The 18,253-nt window shown below is 32.2% G+C and overlaps 1 protein-coding gene across 27 annotated transcripts in view; it reads left to right on the top strand.

Annotated features, from left to right (window-relative positions):
- The window catches only part of LOC145252572 (IQ motif and SEC7 domain-containing protein 1-like), a 737,205-nt gene extending 719,932 nt beyond the window's left edge, over positions 1–17,273 (top strand). For 19 of the 27 annotated variants that reach the window (XM_080112202.1, XM_080112199.1, XM_080112200.1 and 16 more), the window contains one exon: positions 15,544–17,273. In XM_080112202.1, the coding sequence (XP_079968328.1) occupies positions 15,544–15,846 (303 nt within the window). In that variant the 3' untranslated portion in view covers positions 15,847–17,273. The remainder of the gene's footprint in view (positions 1–15,543) is intronic. The other 8 variants (XR_013863619.1, XM_080112213.1, XM_080112212.1 and 5 more) reach the window with 3 other exon arrangements.
- Positions 17,274–18,253: the final 980 nt, after the last annotated feature.

The raw sequence follows: 18,253 nt of genomic DNA, 5'->3' as shown, positions 1-18,253 counted from the left end.
TGGCGGTGTTGTGACTTTGTATTCAGGTGACGTGGTTTGTATCTTACTGAAAAGCACAAAGGAAGGTGAAACTCTAGTGTAGAATGTCCTGGCGATTGCTGGTTTGGTGCGTGTGTGTTTGAAAGGGGTTATACTGCGTGCCTGATTGTAGAAAAACACACATTTCATACTAAATACCTTTATGTCTATAAGAATTTGTTATGCAAAATTGTACAAGATTTGGAACAAGTAGATATATACATATATAAAGTTTAGTTTAAGAGTTGTTAGAAAAATGTTCTTGTATGTTTTTGTTTTCAAACTATAAACTAATATATATATATATATATATATATATATATATATATATGTGTGTGCTTGTTTATTCCTACCTCATATTTTTGCTTCTGATGATCCAAGATTGCCATATGACAACAGCTTTGCATATAAAACGGTTGTGTTTGTAGTCAGTGCACCTTTTTTTTTGCATGGATCGTCAGCAGCATTATTATTATTATTATTGTTGTCACAAACTATTGTTTTCATTGAAAACCTTGGTGCATTGTGGAATGGGCAGAATACTCATTGTTGGCTGCAATCCATGTCTTTGATGTAAATTCTGCACATCTATTATAATTGCCGCATTTTCTGCTCTTAATACCGTCGCCCCCCCCCCTTTGGTTTATGCATTTTTCTTTTTGTATATATATTTAAATAGATACAGGTTGGATATTATGAACAAACCATTGGTTTCATAGTCAACTTTCGAATAGATTTTTATGATTTTAACCAGAGAAGGTCAGTAATCGTCAATTCTCAGTGTTCAGTTAGAAGAGTAACCTTTTTAATTCTAGCCAAATGCTAAGAATTACTGACCTATTTGATATATATATTTGAGTTATAAGAACGTTTTGGAGAGTCAACTATGAAACCAATCGTTTATTCATAATATTCAGCCTATGTTGAACTCGTTAATAATTGGGTATTGTTTTTTTTTGTTTCTTATAAAAAATTAAAAAAAAAAAAACAGCATATTCACAAGTTTGGTTAAGCAAAATAAACCTTTTTAGCCCATTAAAATTTTTTTTTCTTCTGATGTTTTTAATATCAGATTTCCAAACAATTATTTCAAAAAAATAATGAAACACGAAAGAAAAAGATCATCATACAAAAGTTGTATTTTGAGTTATGAAACTTGTTTGAATGAGAAATTACTATGTTTTGACATATACATGTAGTGGTTCTTGTCTAGAATTTTTAATATATTCAAAAAACAAAAGGAAAAATCCATACCTACCTGTAAATGAAAATATCTTATGCCAAAAAATAATTGCATAAATTAATCAAGTAGTTTTATTTTTTAAATAAGAAAATAAAATTTTATGAGTATCCGAGAAGTGACTGCCATTTTAAAAAATATCTCAAAAAAACAAAGGGAGATAACTCAACAATACTTCATTTATGTTGCAATGCATACAAATTTCCATTCAATTTCTTATTTAAAAATAAAACTACTTCACCAATTTACATAATTTTTGGAATATGATATTTTGTTTTGTTACAGGTACGTACGAGGGCCGTGCAATAAGTAATGCCCCTGATCCACTTCCAGTTGTCTGATCTAGCTGAAATTTTGCATGTGCAATGATTTATATCTCTATGGGTTATGTGACAAAGTACAGCTCTGAACTAATTGTGGTTTCTGTTTTACATGTGTTTGAACTGAGTCAGGTGTGAAATGGAGCCTTGTTGAATGGCAAGCTTTGTATTTGAAAGGACACACACTATGGGAGACTTTTGATGAAATGAAAGAAACTTATGGTGATAATGCCCCATCATATGACCTTGTAAAATGCTGGCATCGTGAATTCAAACATGGCCGGAAGTCTGTGGAAACAGCTCCCAGACCTGGTCGCCGCCCTTCTGCCATTGATGAGGCATCTGTCTGTCAAGTTGAGGCTGTCATTTTGGAAGATTGGTGCATTACTATTCGCCAAATAATTCAAGATGTCAAGATTAGTACAGGGTCTGTGGAAACTATCATTCATGACCATATGCATAAGGTGTCTGCCAGATTGATTCCCAAGTTGCTCACACCATTTCAGAAGCGAAAACGCGCCGAATGCTCAAGGATGAATTTGGAGATGTGTCAAGAAGATGAGTCAAAGTTTTTCAAAAGACTGATTACACAGGATGAAACCTGGGTCCATCACTATGATCCAGAGACCAAAGCCCAGTCAATGCAGTGGAAGCACTTGGACTCATCACCTCCAAAGAAGGCAAGGGTGCAGCCCTCCGCTGGCAAAGTCATGCTCACAGTCTTCTGGGACCAGGACGGAGTAGTGATGACAGATTTCCTGGCAAAGGGTACCACAATTACAGGAGCCTATTATGTTTCACTTTTGGGGAAATTAAGGGAAGCTGTCAAGATCAGCAAAGGTACCCTCCTCCTGCAGGACAACACTCCGGTCCACAACTCGCATGTTGCCAGATCAGAAGCACAGGCGTGTGATTATGAAATCCTCCCCCATCCTCTCTACTCTCCTGACCTTGCACCCTCTGACTTTCACCTCTTTCCAGCCATGAAGTTGTTTTTGAAAGGAAAGCGTCTCCCAGATGATGCAGCCTTGATTTCTGAAGTCATGTCGTGGTTGGAGGACCAACCTGGGGTGTAAAAATGGTCTCCAGAGCTACATCAAACAATGGGAGAAATGCATAACTCTGGGTGGTTCCTATGTAGAGAAAGACTAATAACTGTGCCAAGTTTACTGCTCTACTGCTATGGGAAGTGGGTCAGGGGCATTACTTATTGCACGCTCCTCGTATATCATAGATTTTCCTTTATTTTTGTTTTTTAATGTAGGGAAAATTCTGGACAGGAATCCATGTAATTGCTAATAAAAAAATATATACTGCACACTCTTAGTAATTATGGAAGAAAACTGAGTGACAGTGTTTACTGTTTCCTCTGTCAATTCTACAGGTTTGTTAAAGCTCATATAAGACTTTCAGTAATGTTATAAGTTTGTTTCCTGAAGAAGTAGTAGCATTGCAAGGTTGGAAACCATTTTAAACCTAAAACTTTGTTTCATAAAAAAAAAATATTATTTGCTAAAAATCGTCGTTATAAGTCCAGATTGTATGTTCTTTTTTGACTCTTTGACTGCTTTGCAGACGAAACGACTGTGACAAGCAAGATATGGTCCCTTCTAATTAATGAGTATCTTCATCTCAAATAAGGTGAAAACTTCCTCTCCCTTTTGGCTTTCTTGCCTGTTTGACCATGTCTAATTAATTATCCAACCAGTCCAAATGGATAGCAGAAACAGGAAGTTAAAAAGAGATGATCTTGACTAGAACACAAATGGATTTCAAATCCTATTTTAGCAATTATTTGCCAATGAGAAAATGTTAATACAGCATGTTCTAAAAATCTTGAACACATTTCGAGTCCTCATATCTGCTTGACTATGAATGGTAGTAAGATGAAAGTGGTGGCATTTTGAATCGAAATGCATTAAGTTTTTTGAAGGCTATTGATTTTTTTTTTCAGAGCCTTATCCTTAATAGTTCTAGAGATATTCAATGTCAAAATGTGGCCAAGACTTAGATTTTAAATATACATTTAAAGTGTAGATAGGATTTGTCACATCCAATGTGTGATTGGGGAGTTAATCAGAGCTCTGTATAAAAATGAGATATTTGATTGGTTGGTTTCGTCATGTGGTAGAGGAAAAATTTGAAGTTAGATTTCAGTTTCAGTAGAAATTTTTATTAAAACATGCAAAAAAAAACCCATGGCTGTTACACTTCTCTGCATACGGTAAAAAAGATAACAACAACATTCTAACTGGATATTTTGAAAATAAATTGATCTTTCTCTCTCTGACACCAGACGGATTGGACATCAAATCCTTAGTCTTCCAATATCATCTGAGCTTAGCTAAAGATCAATAAAGATACTATAAATGGATCGCAATATTTTCACCCAAGAGAAATACGTTTCTTTTCCACCCCTCACAACATGTAATAGACAAATATATTTCCCTCTCTCTCTCTCTACCACACGTCATTATTTCAACCAGTTATAGCTAACCCATGTAAATCTAGCGGCATAAACTGGTAAAAATTTCATGTAAATTAATCTGATTGGTCAACATCCAAAATTTGAATATAAGAAAATTTACTCGTAAGCAATGTTTCCAAATCAATATTTTGGATTTAGTCATGCGGCCGTTTTAGGAATAGAAGTTTTGCTTCAATTTTTTTAATATCGAAACAGAACAGATCGTTATTTTTTGGCCTGAGGAAATCAAACTTATCAATACAAATGTTCTAGATATGTAGTGATATGTCCATAAATAATTTATATATATATATATATATATATATATTAGTGTTGGGACGATTATCAGTAATCAAAAAATCATAACTTTTGGGTGTATCGGAAAATTTTCTACCTATTTTCAGATATAAAAACGATTCCTTTAATTTATTTTTTTTTTTAATTTTATTTCGTTTAAAACAAAATCGTCCACTGCTGGTAGTGACGAAAAATAAATATTTATAATCTTAAACTATCAATAAAACTAAAATCTATAAATCACCTCTTCCCACAAGCGTGGTTTTACATTTGAGATAATATATACACATTTAACTTGTGTTTTTACCGTAATCGAGACAAAATAACAACTTTATAGTCGAAGATTTAGAGATTTATAAAGAATTGGAAGGGGGGGGGTATTGGAATCGTCTCATCAATAATATTAGTGGCCTAGCAAGGCCACAGAGGAAACAACTAAGCAAAATTCATTCTAAAGCAGCAAAACTAACACTAGCCTGCCAGGACACTATATATACAAATATAAGCAAATTTGGGCATATTTTATTGGTTTGAAAATATAGGGTTTTTTTTTTGTTTTTTTACCAATTGTCATAAAATTTTAACCATAGAATATTATAATCTTCAAAAAGCCTGCAAATTTTCATGTAGTTTCGTCCCATACAACCAAAGGTATGAGTATTTCAATATTCAATTTAGCTACGAGTATAGATATATCCATTGCAAACTTTGTTTTCGTATAAGCTGTAAAATAGTTTAAGAAAAAAACAGAATTGTTTGTTTTTTTATATAAGTATTCATAACTGATTTTTATTTTAGGAAAATCTGCACTTTGATGCTAGATTTCAGATTAATCTAGCTCGACTTGAATGTATATTTTATTAAATCCTAATTTTTAATTCAGCTTAATCAAATTATTATTCTCATCTTGGTAGTTATTTTCATAATGTTTCTCTGGAGTTCCTCAAATCTTCAAATGTACATAACATGTGTAGATCATGATGTTACAACCATAAAATCACTCTCGACTGTCTTGACATTTATGCTTCATGTAAATGTTAATTTCAACTGTATTTATTGTGGTTAACATTGGTCGTGCGGTTTGTTCATTGCTAATGGAGTCAGAGATGGATTCGTGGCCAGGTTTAAATCTCCCGACTAGCTGTAATCGTAAATCCCTGCACTAATGATTCCCAAAAGAATGAAACCCTAGTGTCTGTAGGTATTAAAGTAATAATTATATATGTACTAGCTATATATACTTGGCATTGCCAGGTTAAAACATTGGTGGGCAGAGATTTTAGTCACATACTATTTAAGTATATTCCATGATAGGTGCCTCAGGTGATTAGCAATAAACTAACTCCTTCTCAAAGAAAAAAAAGGCAAAGTCTGGAACAGTGGATCTCCTAGAACTGCACAGGACTGACAACATATACCACAGTCAACAAGGGAAAAGTTATTTTAAAAAATGGCCTCGACTTTGTTGGCAATGGGTTGTTATCAATTTAGAAGCTGTTATGATTAATGTGTAAATATAAACATTTTTGCTTTCAAATAACTATAACGACTCCTTCTTGTCTTTCTAGAATCTATGAAGATTCTCCATATAAGGGTCACATAGTAGAATAAACTAAACTCTCAGGCCTCAGTCAGATAACTAGTATAGGAATAGTAGGAAAACTGAAATAACACTAGCTCTGTCATTGTGGATTGGTCATTGCCACTGGACCTTTAGGAGAAAGTGAGGTTGGTAATTATAGTTTTTGCTTAGCTATAAACTTGTTGTGCAAGAAATTTTTTTTTTTTATAAATATTAGTAACTAGCTGCATCTGCCTACTCGGTATTGCTCACGATTCATTAATGTCATTTTAATTTTAAAAAATGTAAGTTTTAACAATAATAATGGTTAAGTCACATTTAAATAAGAAACACAAAGTGGTTTCATAATTTTTTTCATATAAAGAAATGTTTGAAAAAAAAAATTGTTTATGCAAGAGAGAAAAAAAACTCTTACCTTTGAAGTAGGAGTTATTTTTCCTTATATTTTGAGAATTTTAGGCTATTAAAATTGTCTTCATTGTAACGATCTTACTTGTTGGAATAAGTATTTTTATAAAGATACTGAAGTTGGCATTTTATTTATCAGTGTTGCCCGGGATGACTATAATCTAAAATTTAGGAAAAAAATTAAACTAAAACTATAGACACTTGCTAATACATGATATACTAGCTGACGTACACATCTATGCAATATTTCTCGCATCTTCCTCTTTTGTGTGTACACTAACTTAACTGGAAAAAAAAACATTTTTACTTTTCAAATTGTTATGAAAGAAATTAAAAAGAAAACGTTTTATTAAATGATTTATGGTTGTTTTCATTTCATCACAAAATAAATAACATTAATTGATAATAAAAAAAAAAAAATCTCTGTGCAAAAATAGAAACCGAAATTAACAACCAGTTATTTTGTGAACAATGCAGTTGGTACAGGATTTTAAGTCTGCATTGGATGAAACAAATGAAGAAAAGAAGACAGTTTCTGTCTATTGTAATAGGCATGATAATAAATAAATACTGCTGCTCAGCATTTATTGCATGTCTTCATTGCAGTTCGATATTCAATTGTGTGCCGCCCTCCCCATTTTTTTTTTTTTTTTTTTGTGCTTGTATATATTAGTAATCTTTTAAACCAATGTAGTTCAAGTGAAAACATGGCATACTTACGTGTTCTGTTGAAATTAGGATAAATCCTAAAAATTACAAATCATGATCCAGTAGAAGATATACTAGATGTATTTTTACCAAAAAAAAAAAAAAAAAATCACCCACAATTACGTTCTGAGATTCTGTGGTTAAAAATAGTGGATCCTCAAGTCAAGGAAGATAAGTCAGTTTACCTTACTGAATTGGTTGCACAATTGTTCCACATTAAAATATACGATAAAATTCAGTAATTTGGTGAATTCTATTTTTACTTGTAACTATTTTCTTGCTGGATCATTTTTTGGAATTTTTGGAGTTTATACTAATTTCGACTTGACACATAAGTAATGTAATAATGTTTTCATCTGAAAGGCTTTGATTTAAAGATCATCTATCTACACAAGCACCCTTCTTTTTTTTATCAATGTGTGTAGACCCTTTTATTTGCAAGGATTGTCACTTAGCAGCACTGGCATGTTCCATATCCCTTCACAGAGAACTGTTTGTCTTATAAAAGATATATATATATATATATATATATATATATATATATATATTAATGAATAGTCATGTTTTTTATTTTGTCACTTTTTTGGAAGATGAATTACTTAAATTTATGTTTGAAAAAATTTTTTTATATCTGTTTTTTTTTTTTTTTTTGTCACAGTTGCTTTTTATTAAACGTTTATCAACCTTGTCTGTGTACAAAACATCGTATATTTATAATTTTCAATCCTTAAGAAATTTTAAGATGTAATGTATGGTTGAATGCATATAATTCCTTGCTTGAATTCTTATTCTACTCATCTTGATAAATCTGGAGTAAAATAATGACTGAGATTAGAAAAATCTGATTGTACACTTTTAACATTTTTGTGTTCATTGGTGCAATAATTACAGTAAAAAAAAAAAAAAACTATCTTTCATTTCTTTTGGAGCACAGATGAACCATGATACTTGACTTTGGAATATAAACTTGTATTCTGGCCAGAAATTACTGTCCATCAAGTTAAAGGCTTTAAAATAACTTTTGTATGCAAGTCTATAATCATAAACATTGTCAGCCATTTTGTTTTCCCATTATCTTACAGATAAAGTAAAGTGAGAAATCCTCCTCTAGTGTTGATAGGTATAGCTTTCTTACCAAAACTTATATATATAAAAATCTGTTACGTGTGCTTGCTAATGAACTGGGAGACTTGTGTTCAATCCTCAGTCAAGTAACACACAAGACTTAAAAATAAAAAAAAAATGGTTTTTGATGCTCCCCTTGCTAAACACTCAGTATTATAAGGGGAGGAGCAAGGGTAAGTGGAGTAATCCTGAGAATGGAGTGGCACCCTCTCCTACACCTTGTAGTCGTTAATGAAAAGGGAGCCTTCAGGTCATCCTTGATTATTGCTAACCATTAGCATTTTTATTCTATTTGCTACGATATGTTTTTTTTATTTTATTTTTTATATAAATGTAATTTTCATTCAAATTAATTGATTTTTATATTTAATCCGTTAAGTAGTTTCTCTGTTTCTTACTAATGTCACAGTAGCTTTACATATATCTAAGGCTTTTGACAGGGTATGGCATGAGGGTCTCCTCAGGAAAATTAGATCATACGGTATCACTGGTAGAATACTAAACATAATTAAATCCTTCTTAGATAAGAGAAAAATCCAGGTTGTCCTTGACGGTCGTACATCTAAACAATATGATATAAATGCGGGAGTGCCTCAAGGGTCTATCCTTGGACCTCTGTTGTTCCTAATATTCATAAATTACCTCCCCGACAAAATTGCCTCTGAGATGGGTATATATGCTGATGACACCATACTCTATAACAGGCACGACAGGAAAACAAATGAAAACATATCTAAAGAAATGACAAAAACACTAGAGGATGACCTCCAATCTGTAGTGGAATGGGGACAAACATGGATGGTCACGTTCAATGCTGCCAAGAATAAACTAGTTTCTTTCAATAATTACAAGAAACCTTCTCTACCACCAATAGCAATGGTGGCCAATGACACTTTCTGAGAGTACATCTTTCAAACTCCTTGGCCTAACGTTCACAGGAAAACATTGAAAGCATTGCCAGGGCCGCTGCAAAGAAGGTAGGCTCTCTCTACCATGCTAGAAAATTACTAACACCCAAAAGTATCCTGTACCTCTATAAGGCCACCATTCGGCCATGTATGGAGTATTGCTGTAATATATGGGCTGGTGCATCTGCTACTAGTCTCTCACTCCTAGACAAGGTTCAAAAGAGAATCACCAATCTGATAGGCACTGAACTGGCATCTAAGCTTCAGCCTCTGTCCCATCGACGAAATGTTGCATCCCTCTGTCTATCCTACAAGTATTTTAATGGAGAATGCTCTGACGAACTGCAAGCACTTGTGCCCCCCCACGATGTAAACACCCTCGACAAACCCGACAGGCAGCTAAATCTCACTCCCACACAGTAGAGATCCCTAGATGTAAAAGATCTTTCTACTCCAGTAGTTTCTTCTTCAGAACCGCTAAACTTTGGAATTCTATTCCAGGTCCCTGCTTCCCTAACTTGCAGAAGTTCAAGTGTAACATGAACAGACATCTTGCTGCCCAAATCCCCACATACTACCCCAGTAGCTGTTACCCCTGATAGTAGCCCCTTACACCAAAGTGGCAATGTGCCTTGTTTGGGGTGAAAATTAAAAAAAAAAAAAAAAAAAAAAAAAAAATCAAGGGAGATACACCTGTCAATCACAAGTCCTCTAATTATTTCTCATATCACCTAATTCAAATATTTCATAATTGTCGATTGTATACTATTAAATGACAGTGTTTGTGATTTCTTCATAGTGATAATAAAATTGAAAGCTATTTTGAAGTCTTTAAACTGCCGATTATAAGCAAAAGTGGAGTAATCACATTATTACTTATACTTTCTATTATTTGTATTCTTCAGACTACTATTCTCAATGTTTCATAACCTTTATGTCTATCTTGTCGAACTCAGAAATCCGCATAGAATTTATCCATTATGTCACAAGTCTGCAAATAAAGGATAAAGTACTTGTTAAAGTTCAGTTGTAAGTGGCACTCTTCTAGGAGTTTTATGGTTCAGTCCTCAGTATGGGTGATACTATGAATACAATTGCGAATTACTTAGAACTTCTGCCCAGTCATGGCTGACGGAACAAGACGGAAAGGGTTCTGTTTGAAATTCCATGCAGATTCCTGAGTTTGACATAATACACTTGAAGAAAGTCTGAGGTTACAGCAATCGAAACATGAAATTAGTAGTCTGGAGAATTCAAATAATACATATAATCAATCCTCATTTTGAAAATTCAGAAACATAAAAAAGAATGTTGTGGTTAATTTTTTATGCTGATTTAACAAAAAAAAAAAACCCAAAAAACCCCAAAAAAACAGTATTTTTTTTTGTGTGTGTGTGTCAAAATTGTATTGTTGCATTATGTGCAAATTTTTGTACAATCTTGTCTGCTGGAAAATCACTTTTTCATAAAACTTTTTTTTTTTTTTTTAAATACTGATGACATTATTTCAATTTTTCACATGATTACTCCAATATTCAAGAGGGGAAATTAAATTAATTTTCGATTTTATTCTTTTTTCAAATATTTTATAGATTAATAGAGAAATGCTTTCTGGGCAAAATAGAACAGATTCCCCCCCCTCTCCCTCATGACATGTGAATTTAAAAAAAAAAAAATATTTCAAGGAATTATATGCATATTCAAAAATTTTTTTTTTTTTTTTTTTTTTTTTTTTAAATTTCATTTAAACGAAATGCTGCTCAAATACTGTAACATTTACTTGTACTCTGAGTTAATTTTCAAGATTGTTGTGAGTTTGATGTAATTGTACCATCATCGACTTTGGAAGGTTTCATGTCACGCATGCAAATTGTGTGTTTAATATAATAGTTCTCAAAATTCCAAATATCAAAGTTTTTTCAGTTGGTCATTTATTACTTTTCAAAAGGTAACCGTTACAATATTGTTTTATATTGTAACTAAAAAGTCTACAAAAATATGTCTTTGCTGCATTTTTAGTCACATATTTATCAGATGCTTCCCTTAAAAAACATAGAAAAAAAAATGTGTGTATATGTACTAGTTGTACCTATCCGACATTGCCCAGGATTCATTAGTTACACATGCTTTAATTTAGATTAAAAGTGAAATAAAACTTATAAGTTATGTATAGGCAAGAAACACAAAGTTATCACAAAATGTTAGGAAGAGAAAAGATGGAAAAATGCTCAATAATATCACAAATAATGTAAGGGAGTCAAGTCGTATTTTATAAGTTATGCATTACATTATTTGATTCATTATTTTAAATCGTCTCCATCATAACAATCTTCTTAACCAGAATAAAAATGGTTAGACAGAATCAAATATCGGTACTATATGTGTCTAAATTCTAAAATCCAACAAGATAACTTCGTTATATCAGTATAAGAAAAAAAAATTATACTAAAATATCTCTACTTGCTATTAAGCATTATCTTATAAACACCATAGCTTCATAGAAACAAAAAAAAAAAAAAAAAAAAAAAAAAAGAAAAAAGAAAAAAAACACACACACATTATACATTACAATAAGAACATCTTGAGTTCTGTAATTTCTGGGGAAATCTTAAAACTACATAAAAATTTTAAAATATCTTTATTTTATAACAAGAATGGCGAAATGTGCAAGAAAATAGGCTCATAAATGTGTTTTATAAAATCTATTTTGATTTAGCATATTTTGAGTTCCTTGGTTGATACTCTTTCTTGGATCTCTTTCTTTTCATAATGAATTATTTTCCTAAAGACAAATGAATAATTAGAAATAAAAAATAACCAACTGAATGCCCAAATTAAACATTTAACTAAAAAATCAAATTTTATGAGTAAGCAAAATTAGATACTCATGAAATAAAGGCAGATAATTCCAAAATATTCGAAACTTGCAAAATCAGCCTTGTAATATCTATGGTTTTCCATTAATCACTTAAAATCGTTAAAAAAATTCCCAACTATTTGATCAATTTATATGATTTTGGAATATGACAGTTACATACATCAGAGATTTATTTATTTTTTTTTTTCTGCAATTTTATTGCCTGATACAGGATGAATTCTGATCAACCACCTTAAATTTAATTTATATAAGATGTTATCTCTAAATAAAAGGATACAAACTGATGCACGACACACAGAGCTAGTAAAATAGTTTTATAGCAGCAGCATTGTAAAGTTCTAGTGATTTATTTTTTTTGCCCAGATTAAAAGCCGTGCTGGAAAACTGCAATAAGTAGGAGTGATTATTTCAATTTACCCTAGCTACAGAGGTTCATCAGCACTTGGAATATTTAAAAAAAAAAAAAAAAAAAAAAAAAATGTTTAGCACATTTAAAGGTCCTGTGAAGCCTTGACGAATAAGCTTGTTAAGGAAGTATATTTTTCATCTGTTCATCCTAATCTTTGAAGAAACATTTCAAACAATGAATCCTACAGATAAACTACAGGGTGTCTCAAAAAAATGAAAAATGTGCTCACACTTCGAATGCTGATAAAACCTTTATTTATGAACATAGAGTGAAATGGAATAGCTTCGGATACAGAAAACAAATAAAATTGAATCATGTTCGCAAATGTTTATATTGATGACCATTATTGTCCAGACAACGCTAATAACAGTGAAACGCGAGTACATTTCTTAATGAAATAGCTGAGAATGAAGTTGAAATTAAGAAGATATAAGACCTTAAAAATAATGACCCAACGTTGTCTTGGAATCTTTTTACTTGAATTTTTATTTTTGTGATGGGGAGGAATACAGAATTATGCAAGTAAAATCTAATTATTACAGCAGTTGCATTTAGTTATTTAAAATTATCAATATATTTTGCTTGTTCCTTTGGTACGTTAAGCTTTGAAAAAGGCCAGATGCAGTTTTTGAAAGCCAAACTGCTTATACAAAAGGCCAAATTCATGAAATTTGGCATTAAAAAGGCCACTTTAACAATCCTAAATAAGAATATGAGAGTGACCTTCTTGTAATTTAGCCTTGTTTTCAAATATATTAATATATGATCATTGTTGTAATGATGTAAGAAAGGAACTTATAGTAATTTCAATGTTCAGCGATTCTTCACCAAAGAAAGAAGTCAGCGAAACATTACATAAAAAAAGGAAGCATTCAAATAAAACTTGTTTGCCAAGAAGTGTTTGACTGAAAAAGTAAATCAAAAATTGTTTCTTACAATGCGAGTTTATTATTTGTATTGAACAATGTAGCAAAATATTACTTTCTGAGTATTTATTAGTTCATCTCATTTGGGTCAGTTTTATATTTAATATACAATGGACACTATTTTCATAGAAATGTTAATAAACTCATATTTGCTGTGTGTTATTGGTTTTGCTGTGCAAAAAGCAAATTTTTTTGTGTTATCCAGAAAAGTATCAGCCTTATCGAAACATATTTGTTGATTAAATTTATTTCTCAGTCTGTGGAATTTCCACGGGTCACTAGTTAATGTAATACTGTTTTTATCTCCCTAAAATGATTGGATATAAATAACTTTCAAAAGTTTCTATTAGGTTGGTGCAAAAATGTTTTTTTTTTTTTTTTTGACATTCAACTAATATATATATATATATATATATATATATATATAAACGACATTATTTTTGCACCAACCTAATATGTTATATTTCTGGTGTGTCTAAAGAATAATGCTTAAGCACTGATGTATGAGAAACTTTTATTGTCGATGGCAGTGAACAAGTGGAGGATAATGAGAAAGGAGAAGGCACACACATAAATTTGACGAAGTAGTTTTCTCAGGCCAAATCGTCGATCAGCTGACGATGTCAATTTTGGGTTTATATTAGTATGGATTGCTGATTTTATCCTGGGTGAAAGTGTAACATGTTCCTATTAAAACTTCTATCCCCCTTCCTCCACTGTTTCCCTTTCTTCTCCAACCATACATGCACACACTTTTACCCGAGAAATGAGTGGGCATAAGGGAAATAACTCCTTGAAAAAAATCAGTTACTTCCCTTTAGATAGTACATCAAAAACATGGAGGGGGGCTCTTTTATTCTGGTGAAATATGTGCACGTTTAGAAGAACTTTATATGTTATATCAGTATAAGAAAAAAAATGACACTAAAATATCTCTACTTGCTACTAAAGATTAGATAACTTTTTCTACATTTTAGATGTTATTCATCTGGGGCAACACCGATCAAGAAAATACCAACTGTGGATGTTTGTCTTGTAGTTTTAGAGTTTTAGCTCAACATAAAAACATGCACACACAGACAACTGTGCTTTGTATAACAACTAGCAGGCTGCCCGGTCGTAAAATATGCTTAAATATGATAGTACAATTTATGCAGATTCCATATTTATTATTATAAAGATAATTCTCTGTCGATTATTTTATTTATTTTTTTTTTTTTTTTGCACAGTGATCACCACTTATCAAGGCCCGGAAGCCACTCAGGGATAAGAGTTATTATATAGTAGTGAAATCAAAACTGAAAAGAAATATATATATATATATATATATGACTTGGTGCCAGTAGCTAGAATCAAAACCAAAACATACAACTCTCCACCCTTATTCATTAGCCTCTGAGCCATGCCCATACAAACACACACACACACACACACAAACACACACACACACACACACACACACACACACAATTCACTTGTTATCCCGTTTTTTAAAAGATGAAATCACCCAATCATTGAAGAGAAGATGCAAGCAAGGTTCACAGAGTTTTATAATTATATAGATTTGTGACGTTCAGGACTATCAGAAAATGTCTACTGTGGGACTTCACTATCAATGTAGTCACCCCTCAGGGCATTTATTCAGTGACAGGATATTTTATTCTGACGCTAATCTTTCAATAAACAATTATTTTATTTTCAATAATCAATCCGGTTATGTTGTATTGTTTTTTGGGTTTTTTTTGGAGGGGGGGGGGTTAACTCCTGCCAGAGATGTTTTCATACAGTTGGTCTAAATATTTAACACACTCGGATTTGCTAAGAATTTTAAAGCCAATTTAAATAACTTTTTATTAAACAAATTCTTTTTAAATTCGGAAGTAATTAATGCTTGTTATTCAGACTATTAACAAAATATTAAAATGGCTGACCTGTCAACAAAGAAACAAATGTATTCTGATAGATTTAGTTTCATAATTAAATTTTTATCTTATTGGATTTTTTTTTTATATCTATAAATATTTGATTATAGATTCACTATAAAAAAAATAATTACACATTAGAAGTCGTCACACAATTTTGTATGCAAGTTTTCTCTCTCTATTTAACTTTTGAGCAGTGTTTTATATCTTATGTATCTTTATGATAATGATTATAATTGTATGGATGAAATTTTTGTTGTTGCTTTTGTTTTTTGTTGAACTAATATTTACTAAGAAATCCCTTTTTTAACAGATTTGATGTTTTCTTGTTGCAGGCATCAGTGGGAACGGCGAGTCGTGATGACTCTGTCTCCGGCATTCTAAACCCTCATCGAGCATCTACTCTTCCTGCGAACCCAGCCACCCACGAACGCTGCTATTCTTCAATATCTGTTTCTTCAGCAAAACCCATCAATCCGAAACGATTGCCAGAACCGGTTGCCGCCGCCGCCACCACCACTTCTCTTAGCCGAAGTAATAGCAGCAGCAGTAGCAGTAACACCAGTAACAACAGCAAAATGAACCCTAACCCCCAAGTTAACTTGAGAACGACAGTTCCAGAGGGGACGGAGGTGTAACCAGTTTGAGTTTAACCGTTTTATTTATTTATCTTTTTTTTTTTTTTTTTCTTTTTAAGTATCATCACCACCTCCTCCTCCATGAATTACAAAAAAAAACAAAAAGAAACAGTCAATATTTTTGTCTTTTCTTTGGAAAGGAGTTTGAACACAAGACTAAAGTCATGTACAAATTTAATGATGGGCAAACATGTAAAAGTCTCATCATGTATTCATTGCACACACACACACACAAGCGCATACATTTTTGTCAGTTGGTTTGGCAAAGTCCAACTGGACGTGGAAAGAAACGTTTACTGGTGTTAAAAACAGACATTTTGAATATTTCATGTATTCTCTCTCCCTGTTGTGTGTCCATAGTTTTAAACAAATGTACAAATCAAACCTAGCTAGGAAAAGGAGGACATTTCTTTCAATGGAAAGTTGGCTGGGCGATGAATTGGGAGCAAAGAAAATATATATCTACAAGTCAGAAGTAATTCTGTATCCCCCCCCCCCAAAAAAAAACAAACAAACAAACAAACAAACAAACAACCCCTCATTTAGAGCGATTATTTTTCCACAAGTAGGAAACCGGAGTATTACATCACTTCCTAATATTGACTGCCTGATTATTTCTGACATCCCATATATATATATATATATATATATATATATATATATATATATATATATATGGGAAAGTTAAAAGAACTCCCTTTCTCTCTCTCATAAAAATGCAAAGGACAACTGGACTTTCAGCTTTGTGGGCTACAAGTTTGGTCAACTCAGAGAGGACCATATCGAAAACAAGGGACTCTGGCATATTATTAGAAATCGGTTATTGATATATAATTTACTTCCACTACTATTTACTGCTGGTAGTGCTGTAGTCTGGGGTCAGTATGATTGCTGACCACTCAGCACATAACATTTCTACAACACTACTATTATTATTATTGCATAATGGTTTTGCCCATTAACTTATGTCACTATCAAATGTATCATAGGCACCTTCTATCTCTCTCTCTCTTGATAGTGAACCATTATGTCAGCAATGTATTAAGGTTTCTTTATTTCTTTCAATGATCTTTTTTTTTTCTTTTTCACACTTGGATTAAACTCAAATTGTCATTGTTGGCATAAAAAAAAAAATAAATGGATATTTAAATCTAAACTTAATTGAACGATACCTGTTTATATCTCTTAAAATTTTTATTTCATAGTTTTTTTTTCATTTTTAATTGGAGAAAAATTCTTTTATTATTTTACATATATCTTTCCCAAATTTTGTGAACAATCTTTTTTTATTTATCCTTTTTTTTTTTTCTTCTTCTTACTCCCTGTTTTTATGTTATTTTTAATTTCTTTGTGAAGAACCCCCCTGACCCCAACTCAGCTGGCTGAGGGATTTAATAAATATTATCTTTCTGGTTTCAAAATTCTCATCCCTTTATTTATTCATTTATTTATTTATTTTCTCTTTTCTCTTGAATGAATCAGAGAAAAACAAAAAGTTGAAGGGGATCTGATTTGTCATTTCAGTTTGGCTGTTTATTTTATTTTTTTTTCACCAGGCTTCTGTTAAACCCTGTATTGGACACTGTGGGTTGGAGCCTTTATCAATCCATGACTTCATACCTTGATTTTGTGTTGATCATCCAGGCTGGTAATGGATATGGTTGAACTGCTGGAAAAGCTGAAATCATTAGCAGCAATTCAAAAATTCAACCATGTTTAAAATGAATAAGATTAACTCTAAGCTTAGTCGTTAAACAGCTGGTATTTTATTTGAGACTAGAGGGGGGATACCCAGCATGGCCCGGGTGTTTGTAGGTGTGTGTGTTGGGGGGGGGGGTGATAAAAAAAACCCTGTTTAAAAAAAAAAAAAGTTGGCCGAATGTTTGGAAGTGTAAAAGAAAAAAAGTTTTAGTAGGAAAGTAGGCTTGAACCCTTAACCTTTGACATGGAGGTGGAAACGAAGTGGAAAACATCCTGGAACCTAACCATCTCAGCCATGAGAGAAGAGGAATGAAAAGCATCTTAATTTAATGTTTATAAAATGAAATTAACAGGTGCGAGAAACTTAAGTCGTGTGATGTTTGACCTTGAAACATGACTCGGCTGCAAGCCAGTTTTTGCTTGTTTTATACTGAAAAGCGAAAGAAACACGCGCGATCAAAATATCTGGAAAATATAGCGCGTGAAAGTCGGGCAAATTAAATACACACACGACCCCCATTCTTAAGTTATAGATATTATCATTTAGACGTGATATAAAAGGTTTTAAGAAGCAAGAAAGCCGACGAAAAAAGCCTTTTGCAGACGTACACAAAAACAAACATACATACACACATTTTCACTTTATATAATATATATATATATATATATATATAGATGTAAACACATCAAGAGAAGGAAGGGTGGT

This window comes from Euprymna scolopes, chromosome 29, assembly GCF_053919585.1.
Source record: "Euprymna scolopes isolate OS-2025 chromosome 29, ASM5391958v1, whole genome shotgun sequence".
Classification (NCBI taxonomy): Eukaryota; Metazoa; Mollusca; class Cephalopoda; order Sepiida; family Sepiolidae; genus Euprymna; species Euprymna scolopes.
This window is presented reverse-complemented; position numbering and strand designations above follow the sequence as displayed.